The sequence below is a fragment of the Rhincodon typus genome, chromosome 20, assembly GCF_021869965.1.
Source record: "Rhincodon typus isolate 14 chromosome 20, sRhiTyp1.1, whole genome shotgun sequence".
Taxonomy (NCBI): domain Eukaryota; kingdom Metazoa; phylum Chordata; class Chondrichthyes; order Orectolobiformes; family Rhincodontidae; genus Rhincodon; species Rhincodon typus.
This window is the reverse complement of record NC_063351.1, coordinates 2,504,480-2,527,082: the sequence shown is the minus strand read 5'-3', so window position 1 is coordinate 2,527,082 and position 22,603 is coordinate 2,504,480. Positions and strand designations below refer to the sequence as shown.

The 22,603-nt window shown below is 40.8% G+C and overlaps 1 protein-coding gene across 1 annotated transcript in view; it reads left to right on the top strand.

The window, feature by feature from the left end:
* Window positions 1–22,603, top strand: part of mypn (myopalladin) — a 247,250-nt gene that overhangs the window by 110,121 nt on the left and 114,526 nt on the right. The window contains exons 9-10 of the mRNA XM_048609091.1: window positions 8,660–8,776; window positions 11,862–12,180. Of these exons, the coding sequence (XP_048465048.1) occupies window positions 8,660–8,776; window positions 11,862–12,180 (436 nt within the window). The remainder of the gene's footprint in view (window positions 1–8,659; window positions 8,777–11,861; window positions 12,181–22,603) is intronic.

Below are 22,603 nucleotides of genomic sequence, written 5' to 3'. Positions count from 1 at the left end.
AGAGCTTCCTCTAGCTCAATGTTCTCATCTTTCTTCTTGGATAACTGCTCCAGTTCTCTAGTTCCTCAGCAATTATCACATCGCCTGCTCCCCCTCCCCTACTTCCTTAGCACCTATCACATCACCTTCTCCCCTTCCCCTAGTTCCTCAGCACCTATCACATAGCCTTGTTCTTACGCCAAAATGGTATGGCATACTATATCTGGACTATACTGGAGGAACCCACCCACCCTGCACCCAGACCAAACCAATCATTTTTATCTGGAGAATGGCAAGTAATGGCAGGGAAGGCAGCTCACAGTGTACACCATCAGTACCAGCCCCTACCTACCTGGTGAGCATCCCAAGTTCATGACTGAACTAGACTGTGCCAGTGCTGATAGTATTGAGAGGCCCTGACAGACAGTGGACCACCCGCCTGACTGGATTAGGAACTTGTCTGCATCCGCTGTTTCTGACATGGCCATTTGGTTTAATGATTGTGCTGTGTCCCTGCTGCACAGGCAACTGGCACATGCTGTAGTTGTTAGAATGATACCTCAATGTGCTGATTATCAAGGTAGTTCCTCACACCCCTCCCAAATCTAACCTGGACAAATTCTTACTGAAAATCTTGACAAGCAGCCTCTGTATTACCAGTTTCCAATTGGCCTTGAGAAGGTGGTAGTGAGCCATCTTTTTTGAATAGTTACACTCTGTGGTCATTGCAGGATTTGTTTCCATGATTAGAAATATTTATGGATACAATTTCAAGCAAAGCATTTTGTTTTATAAAACCAAACAAGATCTTGGCCATGACACGTTACACAGCCTGTGGGATAAGGACTTAATGCACTAATTTGAAATATTTGGACACTATTTTAACTGTTTATAATTGGCTCTATAATGCAGCATCTGTGCAAAAACAGAGAATAAATGTGTTTGTTGAATGAAATGCACAGAAATGGAAATAATGTAGAATGGACTATACTTTAAATTAAGAAGCAAAAATCTGATTTCTGTCCCAACACAATGCATGACCAAGTAATGAATCTTACTCCACAATGCTGTTAGATACAAAGCTTCAGGATTTTGTCCCAAATACAATAGGGGAATGGTGCTACCTTTCCACATTAGGATGGTGTATGATATACAGAGGAATTTGGAGATGCTGGTGTTTCCTTCCAGGTTGAGGACTTGGAAGATGCTTTTGAAGAAAACATGGTATCTTGCTGCAGTGCATTGTATTGATGGTAGATTCTGCAGCTATTATATACTGGTGATGGAGGGAGCGATGTTTAAGGTAATCTTTGGGATGTTAATCATCAGGCTGCATTGTTCTCAATGGTGGAAAGCTTCTGGAGTGTTCTTGGAGTTGCATTTATCGAAGCAAATGAGAACGTTCCATTACACTCCTAATTGTAGGTGGTGAAAAGGCTTTGAAAAGTCAGAGGTGTGTTACTCACCAAAGAATTCCTAGTCTTGAACCTTCTCTTGAATATGGTATAGTAATTAGGTAGCGAGTTCAGTTTAGTCTCTTGTTAATGGTAACCCCCCAGGATGTTGAAGATGGAGAATTCAGAATGGGAAATGCTATTGATTGTCAAGGGGAGAGGGTTAGATGCTGTCTTGTTAGAAATGTTCATTGCCTGCCACTTTTGTGGTGTGAACATTACTTGCCTATTATCAGCCTAAGCCAGGATGTTGTCCTGGTTTTATTGCATGTGGGCACAGACTGCTTTATTATCTGAGGAATTGCAAATGGAACTCAACATTGTGAAAGCATCAGTAAATATCCTCAGTTGCCCTTATGATGAAAAGTAATGAACAAAGCAGATGAAGCTGCCTGGGCATAAAATAGCACCCTGAGGAATTCCTGCAGCGGTGTTCCAGGACTGACATTTTTGTGCTCAACTACTGTTCACGACTGGATTTGGCAGTACTGCAGATCTCGCTGTTAGATGCCTGCTTCTGCTTGTGACATTCTCTTCTTTCCTCTTCACTAACCCAGGGATGATCCTCTGGTAATGGTAGAGTGAGATATATGCCAGGCCACATATTTACAGCCTGAGGTGTCAATACAATTCTGATGCTGCTGACAGCTCACTGTGTCTCATGGATACCCAGTTTGGGATACTACATCAGTTCTGAATCTATCCTATTTAGTACAATGCACGTGTCTTACAACAGGATGGAGGGTGGCCTCAGGCTGAGAGACAGGGATTTGTCTCCACTAGGAATTTCTATTGTTCCCTCCCATCTTTACAATCATGGACGAATGCATCTGGCCATGTTTCAAATACATAAAATAATCTATTTTGTAACAAGTCTAAAAATGTTGTTAAGATCAGGGAGGGTGATGTGAATCAGCTCCCTTCTGTGTTTACCACAAGAAAGATTATGCTCTTTTTGTCATGAGGCTAGCCCTTTCTTCAAATAAATGTAATTAACCAGAAACAATAAGGAGCCAAATACAAGGTTTTGGATGAAATAGCATTTTATTATGTGCTAACATCAAGAAAATAATAAAGAATGACATCAAGCATGCATACACACAAATACAAAGCTAAATAGGGTAGAGCCCACTTCAAAAGAGAGTTGAAAGAATATATGGTTTAAAGTCCTCAGGGTGTCCTTTGAGGTGTATGGTTTTACCCTCAGACTATGGTTGTTGAAGTGAGTAGTGAGTATTTCAGTTGTCCTTTATATTCTCAGTAATAGAATAAAATAGAATCCCTACAGTGTGGAAGCAGGCTATTTGACCCATTGAGTCCACACAACCATTCGAAGAGCTTCCCACCCAGACCCACCCTATCCCTATAACCCTGTATTCCCCATGACTGACCCACCTAGTCTGCACATCTCTGGACAATTTTAGCGTGGCCATTCAACCTAACCTACACATCTTTGGACTGTGGAAGGAAACTGGAGCACCTGGAGGAAACTCGGACAGACACAAGTAAAATGTGCAAACTCCTCACAGGCAGTCGCTCAAAGGTGGAATTGAGCCACCATGCCACTCCAAAAGTTTCTTTTCTTTTAATCAGCCCTATCAATGGGCACTTTGTCCTTCGAGAGAAACTGAGAAAGAACACTTTCTCCAGTTTGTTCTGATCACAAGTCTATCTCCTCGGCGTTACCAAAAGCAGCTCCCTGAAATACAGATGGTTATATATTACAATTTTGAATTCCTTATGCTTATCTTGATAATTGCTGGCATAAGCTTTCTTCTTTGCTATGTGAAACTTATCATAAAATTGTAATCAAAATAGAAAAAAATGGTTTCCTCATGACTGACTGAGTTCATAGCCTTTTGATGAAATGTTAATTTCAGTTCAGATGATCTTGTTTATTCTACTTTGGCTTCATGAAGCTTGTCCTTTCCTGTGTGGTCAGCTGATTACTGTGGCCCTTCTAAGTCAGTGCTTTGTCCTTGTAAAAAAACACATTAGTCCATGTATATCATGTAGATATTAAAATCAGCTGACGGAATTTGAAAATCGATTGTCCATTTTTTGAACCATTATTGTGACAGTATGTTCATATATCAGGGTTACCAATTCTGGTTGTACTCCTGGAAGTTTCATCACAAGAATGCTAACCTCAAAAATGCCCCTCCACTCTTCTCCTTTCCAGGCCCACAATTTGCTTTCCTATCTCCAATGCTATTATAACTTGTAAAACAAAGTTTTCAAAGAAAATGTTTGAATATTTTTTCAGTTCTCCCAGATATTTCTCAACAACAAAAGATTAAATGTTAGTTCCTGAAGAATTAGCAATCCTCTGTTTAATGTTAGTCAAACAGGTGGAAGTCATACAATTCCACTTACACGGTATATGTTCCAGGTTCAGCAATTGTTAGTTTTTTGCTTCATTTTTGTGGGGCAGACAGAAGTCCAGATGCTGATCCTGCCAACTAGAAAGACAATGTACAGAAGCAGTGGTTAAAGCATAGTTGTTGTGCATTTGAAAACACAAAGTGTTGGAGAAACTCACCAGGTCTGGCAGCATCTGTGGAGAGGAACAGTTAACATTTCGAGTCCAATATGATCCTTCTGAAGATGATCACTCAGTTGGAGCAATATTTCGACTTACTTTTAAACTTTACATTTGATTCACAGCTTACATTAGTGAAAACAAGAATAAAATAGTAATTTAAAAGGCTGGTTGAAAGTGTTGGAAATACTGCGAAAAATACTGCAATGTAAACAGCTGCTTCCTTACCTACAAGTAGGAAAGAGTTTCTTCATTGTTTTGTTGAGGTATATCATCTCCAAATCGGCTGTTAACAAATGCAGAAGCCAAGCAGAGGCAGTAAATTCTTGTCTTTGCCCTGGATGGAAACGGGCATCTTAATTTTGTTATGGTTACCATCATCTGGGTGAGTAACCTTCTATACCCTAAGCCTCATACCCCTCACCATCACCCATGCCCATGGTCCCTTTGCCCTCCATGCCAACTCATGCAAAATCCATCAGGGTAAAACATCAGGAAAGATGCTGAGATTCAACAAATTCAAGTTCTAAGTGTCTGTTGCAGACTTGCCTATTAAAATAATCACAAAATGCATTCAATGATTTTAAAAACCCCTAAGTACTTATTCCATTATAAAATCAAATATTTGTATTCACCATGCCACTTCAAGCATCAGTTAATCCATGAATAACCTCTCTGAAATGTCAAACTGTGAACTTGCAGCTCCCCGCTGTGATAATGATAGGTAAGGATAGCAGTAATAATCCTATAATAATCGCGCTGAAGGTTATGTCAACAAAGAACTATTGAAACAGCTAGCTCGTATTCTTCCAACTCTCAGACACAGGCAGGTATGATTTTATTTTCAAATTTTAAAAGGAAGGCTTTTCAAGTAATTTGGCAGCTTGACATTTGTACAGACCTTAACCATCCATCTTCTCTAAAATAAAATATGAGTGCACGGAGCAGGGTAAGGCTGTTGCTTCAATGAAAATGACGCCTGTTTTAATTTGGTATTGAGTTCATATGTCCTTGCTGAATTTAGATTTCCTCCCTGTGGGAGTCATACCTGCTCCATTTTCCCCCTGCTCCCAGCAGAAATAGGATCTGTTGGAAATGGGGAACAGGACTTCAGGATTCCAGTCTCATTTGCCATTTTTAAAGGTCCTTGAAGGCTTTGTAAGAGGGGTAGGTTTCAATTTCAGATGGCACAAAAATATGCAGCTTATGTTTTCCTGAGCCCACAAGAAGAACTGATCTCAGTCTCTATCCCAGAGTATAACACGGGTCTTCTGAGCTGTTTCTCACAATGAACTATTATGCATTTTTGGCTCTAATGTATCATAATTAGAACCTACTGTATGAACTTAACCTGAAATTTTCAAGGGAGTTCACTCCCTTCTCCTAATTTTCACATAATTAGCATTTAACAAGGCCTTAACATGCAATTCTTCTGACTAACTTTCAGTAACACCATTTTTTAAGGAAAGAAATATATCTAATGAATTAATATTTTGAGGTGTTAGTATGGGTAGTCAATTTTAATTAATATTTAATATTAATTTTTGATATTATTTATTTAATAATTCAACACTTTGAACCACATTTGTTTTACTGAAATTTTGGTATTTTGAGGAACATCCAATTCAATGATGCCATTGTTAAACTTTATATTCTGAAAGAACTGTAGAGAATTGATGAAATGCCTCAATTAGTCAATGTTGAACAAAAGTCAGATATTGGATCAGAGGCAAATTTCTCATATTACATTTGCAGTTTTCTGACTGTCTGCTCAGAAAATTGGCTGCATCTGATACCACTATGACTTGACCAAATGATGTTTTTCTGAAACAAAAACAGAAATATGCTTGAAATACTCAGCAGGTCTGGCAGCATTTGTAGAGACGATGAATTAATGAACAGATATTTCCTCCAAACGCAGAACATGGAGGTCACGCTGTTTCCACATGCTTTTCTCGTGTCTTAGTGAAGCTGTTACTCCTTGTAATTTTCAAGGAGATACATATTTAACCAGGCTGGAGACAGGCTCACTGTCCAACTGAGGATGGCATGGGGGCTTCTAAAGCTGGAGAGCCAATCAGAGACTTGCAGTGAGCAGAAGGCTCTGATCGTTGAAAATAAATAAGAGACAGTAGGATTCAAGATAGAGATGCCACACACTCGCTCCAAACTCTTCAACTCTAACTTACAAAGTTTCTTTAGCAGCCAGATCAGTACAGAAGAGGGAAGGGGAAGTGGAGAAGGTGTGGGCATATATAGCTGCTCCTGCACCCACATAGGCAGGGAGAGCTTCTAGTCCTATCTAGAGCATTGGTAGCCCAGCTTACTGCTGGGATATCACATCTGGGCTCCTGAACCACCCCCACCCACCAAAATCAGCAGGAACCTGAAGATTGGCTGGTAAATTACCCTCAATAGACTTTTACTGAGGCTGATCAGCGACCTGCTGTGGCCCTGATCCCACCTCCACAAAAGTGGCCCAGAGTGGGGGTGGAGCCATGGAGCTCTGGGCAGACTGGCTGAAAGAGCCATTCTTAACTCTCACCAACTTTGATTCTGGCCCTAGTGGCTTTAAAAAGTCAGACATTTCATGTCTGTCACCTTTCATCAAAACTAGTTTCTATGAGGTTTTGCTTCCTCGATTGACTTATAAAGTTAGATTCTATGAGGGAAAGCTCCCATTTGTGTAAAAGAAGCTGCAGATGGGCACCTTAGGTTCTGAGGTTAGTGTGTCAAATTACAGGCACTTTTACGTAGAGATCAGACATTGAACACATTCAGTCCATTCAGAAACAATCAAACTGGAGTGGAAGCAAGTTATCCTTGATGCTGGGAAACTGCCTAGAAGAAGAAACCAGTCCTACATATAACTGTTTATTGTAATTAATGACCAGTTAATCAAAGCATTGTTCTGTCCACCCAAACTCCCATCAACTGAGACTCTATGCTGCAAGCTTTGCCTCGTAGAATTTATCCTGTTATTTCAGATTAAAAACTACAAGTATGCGTATGAATCTCATGAAACCACATATTCTTTGCAGATAACTTTTTGTTGGCCTTGAAAGTGATCCAAATATTATATGTTGCAAAGGAAATGTAACAGAAAATATTTGGATGCCCGATGAAATTTCTCCAGGTCAAAATGTCCCTATTGTCCTGACACAAGCACCAGGCATGAAGCAGCTGAGTGGTGTTGACACATGTTGCCAAGTGGCTGTTGGGTTTCGCCCACATCCCTGTTTGGGCAGCCAGTGAGTCCTAGGGACAGTAGTCCATGTTTAAAGCTTTTATGTCAGATTCCATGCCTAGCTTGCTGTACAAAAGGAGATTGTAATTGTTTTAAGTTCTTTGCTCCTTTTCACATTCTAATTCACAAATATTTCTGCAATGTTATTTGTGTAAATGAAATATGTCTGTTCAGTTCATCTACCATTTCTCTATTTTCAATTATTAATTCCATGGGCTCACTGTCCAGAGGATCAACTCTCACTTTACCATATTTGATTTTCTGTGTTTCCACCTAGCTTTCTTCTGCACTATAATTTCCCCTTCCTTATTAACTTTTCAGTCATTCTTAGTTGTTCTTTAGTTTCTGTCCAACTTTCTGACCCAGCACTCTTCTTTGCAGAATCATACTCTTTTTCTTGCAGTTTGATATGATCTTTAACTTCTTTAGTTAGCCACTGATAGCACATCTTTCCCTTTCTCACTGGAATGTATCTTGTCTGAGTACTCTGAAATATTTCCATAAATGACTGCCACTATATGTTTACTGACCTTTCCCTTAATCTCAATTGCTAGCTCTATCTCCGTGCTCTCATAATTCTTCTTATTTATGCTTAAAACTTTAGTGTTCAATTCATTCTTCTTTCCTTCAAATTAAATGAAAAATTCAATTGTATTATGATCAGTATTACCTCAAATCATTAATTAGTCCTGTAGCCACTTATTGAAGAAACAGTTAGATGCAACACTAGGATTCAGACTCTCGATTACCCGGATTAAACAGGCATGTTAACTTCTTTGTTATTAAATTTTCCCACCAAAAGAAATGTTTTTTTAATACTTACTTCCCATTTTAACTTTTGAAATATTTTGATCAGCTCACTGGTCAATCTTCTATACTCAAGAAAATGAAAACCACATTTATGCAAGTGTTCTCATAATTTAGTTTTCAGCCATTTTAGCATTGTAGTGAATCTTGGAGTAAATCATTCAGTATATCTTTGCTAAGATTTAGTATCCAGATTTAAAACACAATATTCAAGGTGAGATCTGACAACAGCACTGTATTTCAACTCTCCTGAGAGAAATGCCGACATTCCATTAAACATCTTGATTTATTTTTGTAAATTTCAGAGATTATTCAGGTCTTCAGTCACTCTCAGTTCATAGTTTCTCACCATTTAGAGAATACTGCCTTTTATGTATTATTTGCATCAAATGTAGGAGTCTCAAGATGAATTATTTAAAAATTTGATGGGACTTGAACTGAAATGACATGTCCTGACCATAGCCTGTTTCATGGTGTGAAAGTAGGCACAGTTAATTTTAATCTGGTTACTGGAAAAAGAACACACTGTACAGAAAACTACAAGGGCTGAATTCACTATGACATGTTGTAATATGAACTATATTAGAGGATTAGTTGTAAAGCATCAGTAATTTGTTTGAATCTTTTCAGAAGAGATCTGCACCCTGGTAATTGCTGAAGCTTTCTCTGAAGACTCTGGGATGTTCACTTGTACAGCCAGCAACAAGTACGGCACAATGTCGAGTTCTGCTCAACTCACTGTTCACGGTAAGTTATCCTTATTCCTTTAACATTGAAATTGTATATTATGAGATTGGTGCTTCAAGTTGTATTTTTTTCTTCCCCAGAACCATTGTATTATTCCAACTGTACAGCAAATCCACAGGACCAGTGAGCATTTTCACAGGATCATATAGAAATTTCACTGAATTCATAGAATCCCTATAATGTGGAAGCAGGCCATTCTGCCCATTGAGTCCACACTAACCTACCAAAGAGTAGCCCACCCAGACCCACCCCTACCCTATTGCTGTATCCCACCGTAGACACTATGGGCAATTTAGCACAGTCAATCCACCTAACCTGCACATCTTTGGACTGTGCGAGGAAACCAGAGCACCCGGAGGAAACTCACACGAACACGAGGAGAATGTGCAAACTCCACACAGACAGTCACTGGAGACTGGAATCAAACCCAGGTCCCTGGTGTTGTGAGGCAGCAGTGATAACCACTGTGCCCCCCTCTTCCCCAAATTTGCAACACTTTCCTATAATAAGGCAATACTGTCAAGGGATTAGGGAGTAGTTTTAAGGGACCAAACAATGTCTCAGGATTGTGCAATCTCACAGGATAATGCAACAATTTCACAGGATTGAGAAGCAGTTTCAGGGTTAAGCAGGGGTGTAGAGCTGGATGAACACAACTGGCCAGGCAGCATCAGAGGAGCAGGAAAGCTGACGTTTCAGGTCTGGACCCTTCTTCAGAAATGGGGAAGGGGAAGGGGGCTGTGAAATAAATAGCGAGAGGGGGAGGCGATGATAGAAGGTGGATAGAAGAGCAGATAGGTGGAGAGAAGACGGACAGGTCAAGGAGGTGAGGATGAGGCTAGTAGGTAGGAAGTGGGGGTGGGCGTTGGTTAGTGAGGTGGGAGGAGCTGTTCATGACAAACGACAACACCTCCCAGTCACGAACCACTTCAACTCCCCCTCCCACTCCTTGGACAACATGTCCATCCTGGGCCTCCTCCATTGCCACAACGATGCCACCTGAAGGCTGGAGGAACAGTACCTCATTTTCCGCCTGGGAACCCTGCAGCCCAATGGTCTCAATGTGGACTTCACAAGCTTCAAAATCTCCCCACCCCTGACCTCATCCTAAGACCAGCCCATCTCATCCCCACCTCCTTGACCTGTCCGTCTTTTCTCCCACCTATCCGCTCCTCCCACCTCACTGACCAACCCCCATCCCAACTCTCTACCTACACTCACCTGTACTAGCTTCATCCCCACCTCCTTGACCTGCCTGTCTTCTCTCCACCTACCTGATCCTCTATTCGCCTTCTATCATCGCCTCTCCCTCTCTCTATTTATTTCAGAGTTCCCTTCCCCCCCCCCCCCCCTTTCCGAAGAAGGATTGAGACCCGAAACGTCAGGTTTCCTGCTCCTCTGATGCTGCCTGGCCTGCTGTGTTCATCCAGCTCTATGCCTTGTTATCTCAGACTCCAGCATCGGCAGTTCCTACTATCTCTCAGGATTACGCATCTGTTTTACAGAATTTAGGCAACAGACCAATGAGTTTAGACTGTTGCTTGATAGAACTTGATGGGCCAATTAGTCGTCATCTTTGCCATTAATGTTCTATTTTTAAGCAGCAGTGACATAGGACCTAACAGCAGCTTCACAAAATTAGGCAGCAGCCTGATAGGATAAAACAATAGTCTCCTGGGATTATATAACAGCCTCTTCGGATTATATAACAATCTCATGAGATTACGGAACAGTCTCGCTGGAGCTGCAGCAGTTTTACAGGATAAAACAACATTTGCAGGGGATTAACAGCAGTATTACTGGCTAAAACAATAGTCACATGAGATTAGACAACGGTTGTACAGGATAAATTAACAGTTGTATGGGATTAGCAGCAGTTTTGCTGGATTAAACAACTATCTGACAAAATAGAACAACAGTGAGTGAGTGAATCAGAAAACTGTAAAACAGATGGCATTCTATGAGATTAAGTAACTGTTGCGAGCAATTTTAATTTTCCTGTTTTAATTTTGGCGTGAAGTTTCAGATGATTTCCTGACCAGTATCAGTTTGACTCCATTCTTAATAATTTCTTGGGGTTTCATTGTTACTTTGAGCACATGATTTTGGAATACTGAATCATCCTAATACATGGAAGATAGGGACAGTATTGGGCAGCAGGAAAGTGAGGGACCCTGAAAGAAGTGGTAGTACCATTGATAATAATGATAGGGCTGGGCTCATGGTGCAGTGGGTAGTGACCATTCCTCTGAACCAAAAGCTTCAGGTTCAAGTTCCCTTCCGCAGCTTGACAGTAAAGAAAAGGCCGCAGTTGTAATGTGGCCAAGCTGACTGTCAACCTGTTAAATCCTTCCAATAGCCCAGTTGGTGGTAAGAATGGGAGAATTTCCTGGTCAACCAGCTTGCCTGTGTTAAAAGACTTCATGCACAAGCTGTTGCCCAGGGCTCCATGGTAAATATCTTCTTTGCTTCAAGGGTCTGTTAGAGAGAAAATAATGACAAAGGCTTATTATCATTTCTTAATTTCATTTTCCTTTAGACAATGGGCCAAATAATAGAGGGCTGGATACCAGTTGGGAGAAACAGCTGGGAACAATCCCCTGGCAAATCGATAGGGATTAGAGTTTTTGGAAGGGATGGGTAACAACTTTGCTGATCATGTTAGTGAGGGGAGGCCATGATTGCCAGATGGGAGGCTGAAAGTTTGCTCAAGGGGCAGAAGGCTATTCCTATTCCTTCAAACTAACAGAGAGTCTTTAAAAATATACCTGAAAGCACTGGTACCTGTTAATGCTTTCTTTAATGTAATGCTTACTTAAACTGTTTGATTCAATAGTTAAGGCAATTTGCACAAAATCTCAATCATGGTGGTGACCTTGCCTGTAGTAAGTATTACTGGGGTATTCCTCGAGATTGGAAAACTATGGGAAGTCTGCCCATAATTTTCTGCAATGTGATCCTAGAGGATAAGGCTCACAACCAGGGATGCAATTTCTCAGAACTGGATTCCAATTGTAGAAAGTGATATATCTTATGTAGTAAACTGTCTACAATTCATCAATCCTGTTTGCTAACTTTTTCACAGGAACTGAGGATAATAATGCTGTCAGTACGAATGCTTCAAGCTCTGTGACAGTTGAGGCCAATGTGCCAGTCCAGCCAGACAAAACACACTTGCAACCTTCTGACCACTTGAAACCCAAACTGGAGGGTGTTCTTGTGAACCATCAGGATCACAAGCCCAAAGCTGGGCTAAGAGTGCATTTCAATTTGCCTGAAGATGACACGGCAAGTGAGTCTTCAATTGAACGGGAGCACATTTCAGGAAATGGACAGAATTCCTGGGCTTCAGGGCTAATTTCACCCACAAAGGAGCCACCACCAGTATTTGCAAAACCAAAACTGTGAGTAGTTCATAACAACTGCAGTCCTGCAGAATTATGGCATTGTTTTGACTGAAGTTTGAAAGCAGACAGTTTCCTGATTGTGTTAGTACCATGATATTATTCTTTGGAAAGTTGTCAACAACAGTTCTGTTAACCAACTATTGCTTCAATTTTTGAAAGTTTAACATTTTTTTGCCCTCAAAAACAGATTACAACAGTCAATAATATGTGAACATTAGGATCAATATTTTAAAGCTATAAATCTCATGACAGAATCCATCCAAGCTGCTGAAGAGGGCTTGAAGCAAAGAATATCATGTCCCATTAATAAAACTCAGATTCAGAGGGCTGAATTTTATTAACCTTCTGGAGATGGGCTGTGAGGAGAGAGACCTAATAAAATTGGGTAGAAGGCATCAGAAGGAAAATCTGATTTTCTCAAATAGGTAGAACGCAGCTGCCTAATTCATTGGCCAATGCTCAGGCACATGCCACCCCACCCATGTTTACTGATGCCAGGATGGGCCACTTGCCATATGTTGTGGGTTCCCAGAGGGGCCCTCCTTTAACGGTCGATCCATGGTCCCTGGAGGGTTGATGCCAAAGGTTGTATCCGTGGTTTCAGCACTACAATGACAGATGCACTGCATTTGCCAGGACTTACCTGGAACTATCTCCGCTTGGGCTGGCAGCTTTGAAAAGTTGGCCACCTCGTAACTGACTGCCACTGATAAACAGTGCCTGGCATCCCACCATCCATTGGCTTCCAGTGTCTATCACTGCAAGCCCGGGACTTGCTCTCTGTTCCAGCAGCACGATGCCATAGAAGGCCTTGGAAAGATTCCAGCCAGAGAAACAAAGCATATTTGGATACAAAAATAGACCATCCAACCTATCCCTTAGCACCAGTCTTTATCTTCAGATATGAATTAGTTTTATTCAATCTGATACTTTTAGTTTGTCCCATATCTGTTAGAATTTTGATCATCTCAGTTTACTGATTCCACTTTTTAAAAATGGATCCGACAATGGCAGAAGCAGATAACAGTGCATTCCACCTTGTAGCCACACACGGTTGCAGAATTTGCATCAGAAAGATTGCACACAGTTGTGATCTCAACTGTTGTCTCTGTTGGACTATGTGGTAGCCAGGGACAGGTCATCATCGTAGGCATTGAGCAACTGTCATCTGGATTGTACCAAGGGCTTGAAATTTGGCATACGTTCTGCAATATAATGAAATTTCTTTTTGTGGAACTGGATTTCTGAGGTCCACGTTGGGCGTATAATATTACAGGACCCACCAGCAAGAAGAAGCCCATGTTACCAAGGTCTTGAGTGTTTAAAAGATACTTGAGTTTAGTTGCCAGCTTTTTCTTTTCCTGTTTATTTAAATCTTAAGTGCACAGAGTAAAATCCTACTGTGTTGGCAGAAGTTGCAGATATTCAAGTAGATAAAGATGAGCAAATATTTCCTTCAGTGGATACGTTTCCAAGAAAATCAACTTAAGTGGGCTGTTGGGTCCATTGTGAGAAATAATCAGATATCAATTTGAATTATAATCCAGATACATACACTTTTAAATTTACAATTTCATCAAGGTTTTAAAGAGGACAAAAGCATTTACAATTACAACGTTTAAAAGCTATTTGATAAGTACATGAATAGGAAAGGTTTGGAGGGATATGGGCCAGGAGCAGGCAGGTGCGACTAGTTTAGCTTGGGATTCTGTTTGGCATGGACTGGTTGGACTGAAGGGTCTTTTTCTGTGCTGTATGACTCTATGTAAATAAATAATCTATGATTGTCCACTGTCAGTTACAGTTACATCTGTAGATTCCCACTTCCTTTGGAAAAATGTTGAAGTGTCCCCTTCAACCCATTATTATCAAAATTTGAGAAAGACCCCCCAGATGCTGACGGTATGGTAAAAGATATTGCAAAAGGGCGAGGCAATAAAATTAGAATTTGTACCTCCAGTTGAATAGATGGACAACACCATGAATCAGAGATCAGAGTGACATTGTAACCCAGTTCTCTGATAAACTCTCCTTTCTCGCCAGGCTCAGCTCCTTTTAGTGCAAATTGCTGAATAAACCTCCACTGTCCTGAGCAAAGGCTTTCCCATTTAGTATTAAGAGCAATGAGCAGTGTGAAAGCCATCATTGTTGTAGTCTTGAAGAATGATTATGTGGATTGAAGTAGAGGATATTTTTGGCTAATTGAGTGAGCTGGGCTCAAAGTTGGATGAGCATTAGGATTGTTGTTTATCCAACTCCCAGACTGTCGCTTTTAGCCAGGCTGCATTTCCATTGGCAAGAGCAATTGCACTTTTCATACAATCTTCCTCTAAAGAACTTAAAAATATATTTGTGACCTCAGCCTGTTGTGTATGTTGAACGAGAAGCTGCATTTAAAGGGACTTTCATCCATTTTGACTATCACAGTATTTAAAGGGAATGCCATTGTTAATGGTGAAAAGTTGCTTTGTTGCAATATGTTGTTCATTTGACATTTGCAGCTGCTTTCAGTTGTGGTGCAAGTTTTGCAATTTTGGATTGAATTGCAAACCCTTATTTCTCATCTGCAGCTGTTGTTTCAGGACAACAATTTTGAAGATTCTTATAGTGCATGGCTGCCCAGTTTCTTTTACTTTGAAGGAAAAAGGTAATTACTGAGGAAGAGGCCTTATACCTGAGGCAATGTTACTGTCCATTCTCAGCCAAACATACTTGTCTTCAGAGGAGATACCAAGAGGGCAAACTCCTCAGGCAATGTTCAGGATTGAGATGGTTCTGCCAGACATGAATAATGCTAGTTCTCATTCTGCCACCACCATTGTTGCTGATTGATCTCTGACCTCTGTTTTGCTGCTATGCATTTACTTCCCATGGATGCAGACTTTGCTCTTCTTCATTTTCCTTCAAAATCCAACTGTCACCCTTTTCTGGATTAGTTTCTTAAGCACTTAGCTGCCTTCCAAGTCTGTGCGCACTTCATTCCCGACAGCTCCCAATTTATCCTGTGAATTTACCTTTCACCTCCCCCTAACTTTACTGCTTACAATTCCTGGTTAAACTCTTGAACTAGTGCAGGGAAATTGTTGATACATACTGCTAGTAACTGAGGCCTCTATATCTCCACCAAACTGTAACCAAGGTCATCACCCCAGTGCAAACTCCATGCACCAGTCACTGATTCTTCCGCTACTGTCTCGAGCTGGAGCTAACTAAAACTTCACTGTCCTTGCAGTCTGAAAATTAACTACCATATTTGCTAGATTATAATAGTGACTACACTTGATGTAAATAACGGGAGCTGTAACAGTTCCTGAGATCATGAAAGTCACAACATAAATTCAAATCTTTTCCTGTAACCCACAGACTGACCAAGCAGTCTGCATTTCATCAAGCCTGGGTCTCTGCAAAGGGCTAAAATTTCTAGTAAATGTTAGATCATTAACTCTTTAGGCTTTAGTTTTTCTAGCCTGTTTGAAGCATGAGAAAAATATTCTTTGAAACACCTATAAGAAGTTTTCATTGATTGATGTGTCATGAAAGGAAGTTGTCCAATTGTTCTAAATTGTACCATATGGTTGCTATTTTTCTCAGAGTATACCCCAGCCCTGGGAGTGATCCTTCATAACCAAACAGACAGCTGAAAGGCTTTGCCTGATGCATGGCTTCATTTCAAGCTACAAAGGAGCACACTGTCCTTTAGAAAACTGTATAAGGCACACAGTGAAAAAGAAGTTAGAGCTGTGAGCTGAAAACAGTAAACTGTTTTGTTTTAAAGTATTCCATTCAAAAGGTTTAACTGTATTTTTGTAAGGGCATAACAAGGTTTGGCGACCTCAGGGACTTAAGAAAGTGACTACTTGTTATGTCTCCCATTTCCTGAAAACTTCAAGAACAGAGATTATGAGTACCCAGTCCTGTGAAATGATAGTCATATAGTCCAGGAATTAACATGGCTGATGGGAGTCACACGCACTGGTTGGAGACCTGCATCCCTGTTTCCACAGAAGATCAAGTGTTGTAGGCTGTAGCTATATTCCCTGGAGCATCAGAGGCTGAGGGGTGGCCTTATAGAATTTTATGGATACATGGATCGGACAAAGTCTTTTCCCCTAGGTAAAGGAGTCCAAAACTGGAGGACATAGGTTTAAGATGAGAGGGATGAGAGGGGAAGATTTAAGAGCAACCTGACAGGCAACTTTTTCATGCAGAGGGTGGTGCGTGTGTGGAATGAGCTGCCAGAGGACGTGGTGGAGCCTGGTACAATTACAACATGTAAAAGGCATCTGGATGGTATATGATTAGGAAGGGTTTAGAGAGATATGGGCTAAATACTGGCAAATGGGGCTAGATTAATTTGGAATATCTGGTCAGCATGGACAAGTTGGATTGAAGGGTCTGTTTCTGTGCTGTACATCTCTATGACTCTAAGTTTGACCACAGAAGGAGATTGTTCAATCATTAGATTGTAGTTCCTCAGCTACTCGAAAATCATTTCAGTGTTGTTTTATGTCTCCTTTAGATATATTCAACCGTTTCCCTTCTTAAAAAATAGGAACTGCCTTTTAAAAAAAATCATTTAATATTGAAATTTCCCAAAGTATTTCTCATGCAGACATTAGGAAATTGGCCAAGAATGGAGAGGAAGCAGTAGGAGCAGATGGTCGAAGAGATGAGTTTTGAGGAGGCTTTTAAAGGGAGTTCAAAGGCAGAGCGCTTCAGGAAGGGAATTCAAAATGTTTGGAGTATGCGGCTCGCAGCCATGCTAATAAGAGTAGGATGAGGGAAAGGAGTACACTCAGTGGCTCAGCTCTGAGTCAGAATCCCATTCATGGAGGACAGATGGTTGGATTTTAGGGAAGTGTTGGGAGTCTTGCTTACCAGATAGCCTCCTGTGTGAAAGGCCACTTGTATTAAGTTCCTTGTCAAACACCTGAGTTGCCAGCAGCAGACTTTCTGTGGGAATCGCGGATCTAGGGGCAGGAATTCCACCCTCCTGAGAGTAGCCAGTCAGAAGGAATTTGGTAGCTGTTTTGTTCCCCAGTGTCACCAGGGAAGCTATGGCTGCTGCAGGACTGACTGCCATTGAGGGACCACAGGCTATAGAGGTACAAGAATTTATAATGAAGAACAGGGAAATGGCAGAGAATAATTACTTTGCATCTGCCTTCACGAAACAAGTATACAAAATTTCCAGAAATACCAGGCCACCAAGGAACTGAGGAACTTAGTATCAGCTAAGAGCTGGTACTCTAAGAGTTAACTGGATTGAAGATTGATATATCTGTGGGCCAGATCAGTTTCACCCCAGAATGTCGAAGAAAGTGGCTAGGTAGATTATAGATACATTGGTGGCCATCGTTCAAAAAATTCTATAGGTTCTAGACCAGTTCCTGCTGATTGAAAAATAACAAATGTCACAACACTTCTTTTTGAGAAAAGAGTAGGATGGAGAATGAAGAATAACAGACCTGTTAGCTTGGTGTCTGTCGGAGGAAAAAATGTTCAATTGTGTTATAACAGAAGTGAGAACTGGGCATTTAGAAAGGAATTATAAAACTAGGCAGAGTCAGCATGGATATATGATAAAGGAAATTATGTTTGACAAAAGTGATCAGGTTATTTAAGGATGTAACTGGTAGCATTGATAAAGGAGAACCAGTGGGTATGGTCTATTTGGATTTTTAGAAGGTTTTTGAGTAGGTTCCACATAGGAATTAATGAATAAAATTAGTATGCTTGGGATTGGGGGACATATACTAGTATGGATTGAGAATTAGTTAATAGAAAGCAGAAAGTAGGAATAAAGAGTTCATTTTCAGAATAGTAAGCTATGACTAGTTACCACAAGGGTCAGTGCTGGGTACACAACTGTGCACAATCTGTAAAAATTATTTGTATGTGGGAACTATTTGCAACATTTGCTGATGGCACCAAATTGGGTGGGAATAGAAGTTGTAAAGAAGATGCAAGGAGGCTAATAACTTGGGCAGGCTAATAATTCAATGTAAATAATGGGGTACTTGTGAAGTGGCAATGCTCCTACCTTTGAGTCAGGAGTCCCAGGTTCAAGTCCCAAATGCACCAGAGGTGTGTGCCATAATTTTCCTGAACAAGTTGATTAGAAAATATCCCGTAATTGTGGAGTTATTCACTTCGATAGGAAAGCCGGATTATTTTTTAAATAGTGAGAAGTTGGAAAGTGCAGGTGTCCAAAGGGTCCTGGGTGACCTTGTCCATGAGTCATTAGGTCAGCAGGTAGGTGCAACAAGCAATTAGGAAGGTAAATTGAATGTTGATTGTTTGTAAAGAGATTGCAATGCAGGAGTGAAGATACTGCAATTTTATAGACGCTTCCGGAGAAACTCAAAAGCAGGCCTCACCTGGAGTATCGTGTCCAGTTTTGGTCTCCTTTACTTAAGAAGGATGGAATTACCATAATAAGAGTGCAAAGAAGGTTCACCAGATAAATCCCTGGAATGGTGGGTTTGTTTTATGAGGGTTGCTTGAGCAAATTGGGCCTGTATTCCCGAGAGTTTTAAACAATTAGCAGTGATTTTGTTTAAACTTACGACATTTTTTCCAGGGATTACAGGGTAGATGTAAAAAGGATGTTTATTCGCATTTTATCCTATCTCCCAAGTATCGCCTCTGATTGGTTACCACAAGGTGTAGTACTGGGCCCATATTTCTCCTGGCTGATGCGTTTAAAACCAGTGGACATGACCTCAGGATAAGGAGTAGCAATTTAAGATGAGATGAGGAGCAATTTCTCCAATCAGAGGACGGTAAATCTTTGAATTTTCTACCCCAGAGGGCTGTGAAAATTCAATAGTCTGTTGAACATGCTCAAATGACACCAAGAAATATGAAAATAGTGCAGGAAAGTGGCATTGAGGTAGATGATTCACTGTGATCTGGTTGAATGGCGGAACAGATTTGGCAGACTGAATAACCCACTCTTGTTCTTATGTTCCTACGTCCTAAGTCACAACAGAAAGGGTTTGGAAGGATAGGAGTTGCTGGGAAGGAGAAGGGAGGTTAGTAACAAGTGCAGGAGGTTGGCTGTCCACTGCCTCCACCTTCCTAATGCTTGGGGTATTCCAATCAGGCCCTGAGTGCTTTTAAACGAGGTAGCCCACCCTCAATCCCCACCTTCGAGACCACTCAACACCCAGACAGTCTAACTTGTCATGCTCTTTGTGTGGCAACAGGCTCGCCTGTGGTTGGATTAATCCCTGTGGCGGTGGGATATGGCTCTCAAATGGTTATTCACTAGCTGAGCAGGAAATTTGACCGTGTGCCTTCCTTTCCAAGATTTAATGTTGTTGGAGGCTGAAAGGCAGAAGGGTGATCACACACCACTGCTCTTTCTAAATGTCCACCACCAAATAAGTAATGAGAGAAGCCATAAAATTCCCCCCATAACCTATACTGAAACTCCAGTGCAATATTGATAGGGTGCTGAACTGTTGGAGATGATCCTGTAGGGATGAGACAATAAATTGAAGTCCTGTCGACTGACTAATTAAGCCAACTATTTTTGATGAGCAACTCTGTTGTCGAGACAATGAAGAACTACATTTTTTTTATGTTATTAACATTCAGTTGTCATGGCCTAGATTTATTGATTGAATTTAAAATTCATTACCATGATGGGATTTGAACCTGTGTCTGAATTTCTAGTCCAGTGATGTTGCTACTGTGCCACAAGCTACCTGTACTTTAAGAATTCAAAACTTCTCTTTTTCAATGTGTACCTGAAGGACGCCCAGGTCTCAGCTTAAGGTCATCTAAATGATGGCATCTGATTGATCAGCACTCCATCAGTATTGCAGTGGGCTGTCAGAGTAGGTTTGAGCACTCAAGTCTGGAGTTACACAGTGAACCCTACAACCTTCAGGATTAGCAGCAAGACTGGTACCAATTGTGGCTTGTAGAAAAGCATCTCAGGGTCTCAACCTTCTAAGGAAAAGAATTCTTCCTATTCTATTTCACTCTGTTGCTGCTGAATCAATGTTCCCGTGTTGCCAATTGACTAACAAGTGGAAACTGTCCTGTTATCTGAAGTGGAAACCCATTTACAGCATGTCTATTAATATTATTTTTGTCAGTGATGTAAACTGATGAGCTGTTCTGTTATTGTGCAGTGCATATTCCTTTGAATTTATCCCCTGTTGTTCAGAATGATTTGCATTGCTGGCCTGCTATATTATTTGAATGCAAACCTTTGACATCTGCTTAACCAAGTCACCAGAATAATCACGTACTTCCGTATGGCAAATAAGTAACAATTGGTATTTATTTGTTTATTGATGAAAGAATGGTACTCAGTTGATGCCTGATTATTCCAACCATTTCCAAAGACAATCTCCTCATTAGCATAATCCCAGCTATCTGTATATCTCCAGTACACTTGCTCAGGCTTGTTTATCTGATTTGTAATCTTGCTGAAAAGTCATAATATGATAAGCTTGTGAGTGAAGGTTTTGTCTAGCCCTTCCATTTGTGGCCATCCTGTCCCTGCACACATTCTCTTCCTTTGTTTCTTCACTGTTCTGACTGTAAAGCCATTTGCTTTGTTTGTATAAGTCGGCAGAAATGATATTGTCCCTTTTGAAATCTGAATTTTTAGAACTTAGCCTATCTACTTGATGAGATGCTACAAATTTCAAGGAACATGTAGCTTGTGTGGCTTCCCATGTCTAGCTGGCTGGTCCCTATAGATAGTATGATCTGAGAGAGTCTTGGTACAGGGCCACTTCTGGAGTAGATGGGCTTTTTGTCACAGATGAATCTGAATTAGGCCACTGATACTAATTCCCATCTTACTTTCATAGTTGACCTAAACCTATTGCAGAAACAGTTAGACCCACATCTCTGGAGAAACTGCAAAAGAAATAAAAACAGGAAAAGGGCAGTCAAAAAAGACAACGAATTAAGGTAATAAGCCTCTGTCCTCTTTTCCTTCCCACTGGACCACATAACTGAGCATTCAAGGCAAGTGGAGAGGACAGAATACTGAAAGGCCTAGATAGAGTGGATGTGGAGAAGATGTTTCCACTAGTGGGAGAGACTAGGGCCTGAGGGCACAGCCTCGGCATGAAGGGATCGCCTTTTAGGTCAGAGTTGAGGAGGAATTTCCTCAGGCAAAGGTTGGTGAACCAATGGAACTCACTGTTGCAGAGGCCTATGGATGTCAAGTCATTGAGTGTATTTAAGACAGAGATAGATAGGCTCTTGGTTAGTAAGAGGGTTCAAGGCTTACTGGGAGAAATCAGCAGAATGGGGTTGACAAACATTTTATCAGCCATGACTGCATGGTGAAGCAGACTCAATGGGCCGAATGGTCTAATTCAGTGTCCATGGACTCATGATCTAATATGTCGGAGGATACCTTTTCCTCCTGGTTTATAGATAAAAATGACAAAAATATTTTCCCAAGGCTTTTTGTTCAAATCCAATTGATGTAACTTAAATATGCGGAGAACAGGTTGTAAATTTCAGTGCTGATAGTTTGAAAGTTCCTTACTTCTGCATGTTAGAACTAGTTGGTTGATTCTGTTCACTAATTATTTCTACAAATCACACTTATTCTTCATAAGACACAAGTGTACTGGCAATTTAGTACAACGTATATCTTTAGGCTGCTTTTTGCATTCATTCATCTTTAATGTATTACAGGAGCTTGATGTGATCATAAAGCTTTTACTGTAATATGTTTCCGTTCCCAGGAAGGTATTACACCTGGGAAGCTGCAGCTGTTGATACTACTTTTCTGAATTATCAACATGTCACAAAAACAAACAGAACCCAGAGGCTTGCCTAAAACACAAATATAGCTGAATGTCTCTTAGACAATGCTACAAAAACTACAGCTTTGTAGATATAACTTTCAGCACATTAAAATGGGCCAAGACCCGTCACAGCACCCTGTCTGTCTACACCACATACAGTCATAATGATCTACAGCACAGAAAAAAGGCCTTTCAGTCCATTGCATCTGGGCTAGCCAAAAACCATCCAACTATTCCAATCTCATTTTCCAGCCTTGCGTGCCTTGGCATCACAAGTGCACAACCAAATACTTCTTAAATGTAGTGAAGGTTTGTGCCGTTAGAACCCCTTACAGGCAGTGAGTTCTAGATTCCCACCAGCCTCGGGCTGAAAAAGGCTTTTCCCCCACATCTCCTCTAAACTTTCTGCCCCTTACCTTAAATTTATTGATCTCTCCATCAAGGGTAAAATTCTTCTTCCTGTCTACCCTATCTATGCCCTTCATAATTTTATACATCTCAGTCATGTCCCTCTCAATCTCCTCTGCTCTAATGAAACAACCCCAGTGTGTCTAAGATAACAAGGTGTAGAGCCGGATGAACACAGCAGGCCAAGCAGCATCAGAGGAGCAGGAAAGCTGATGTTT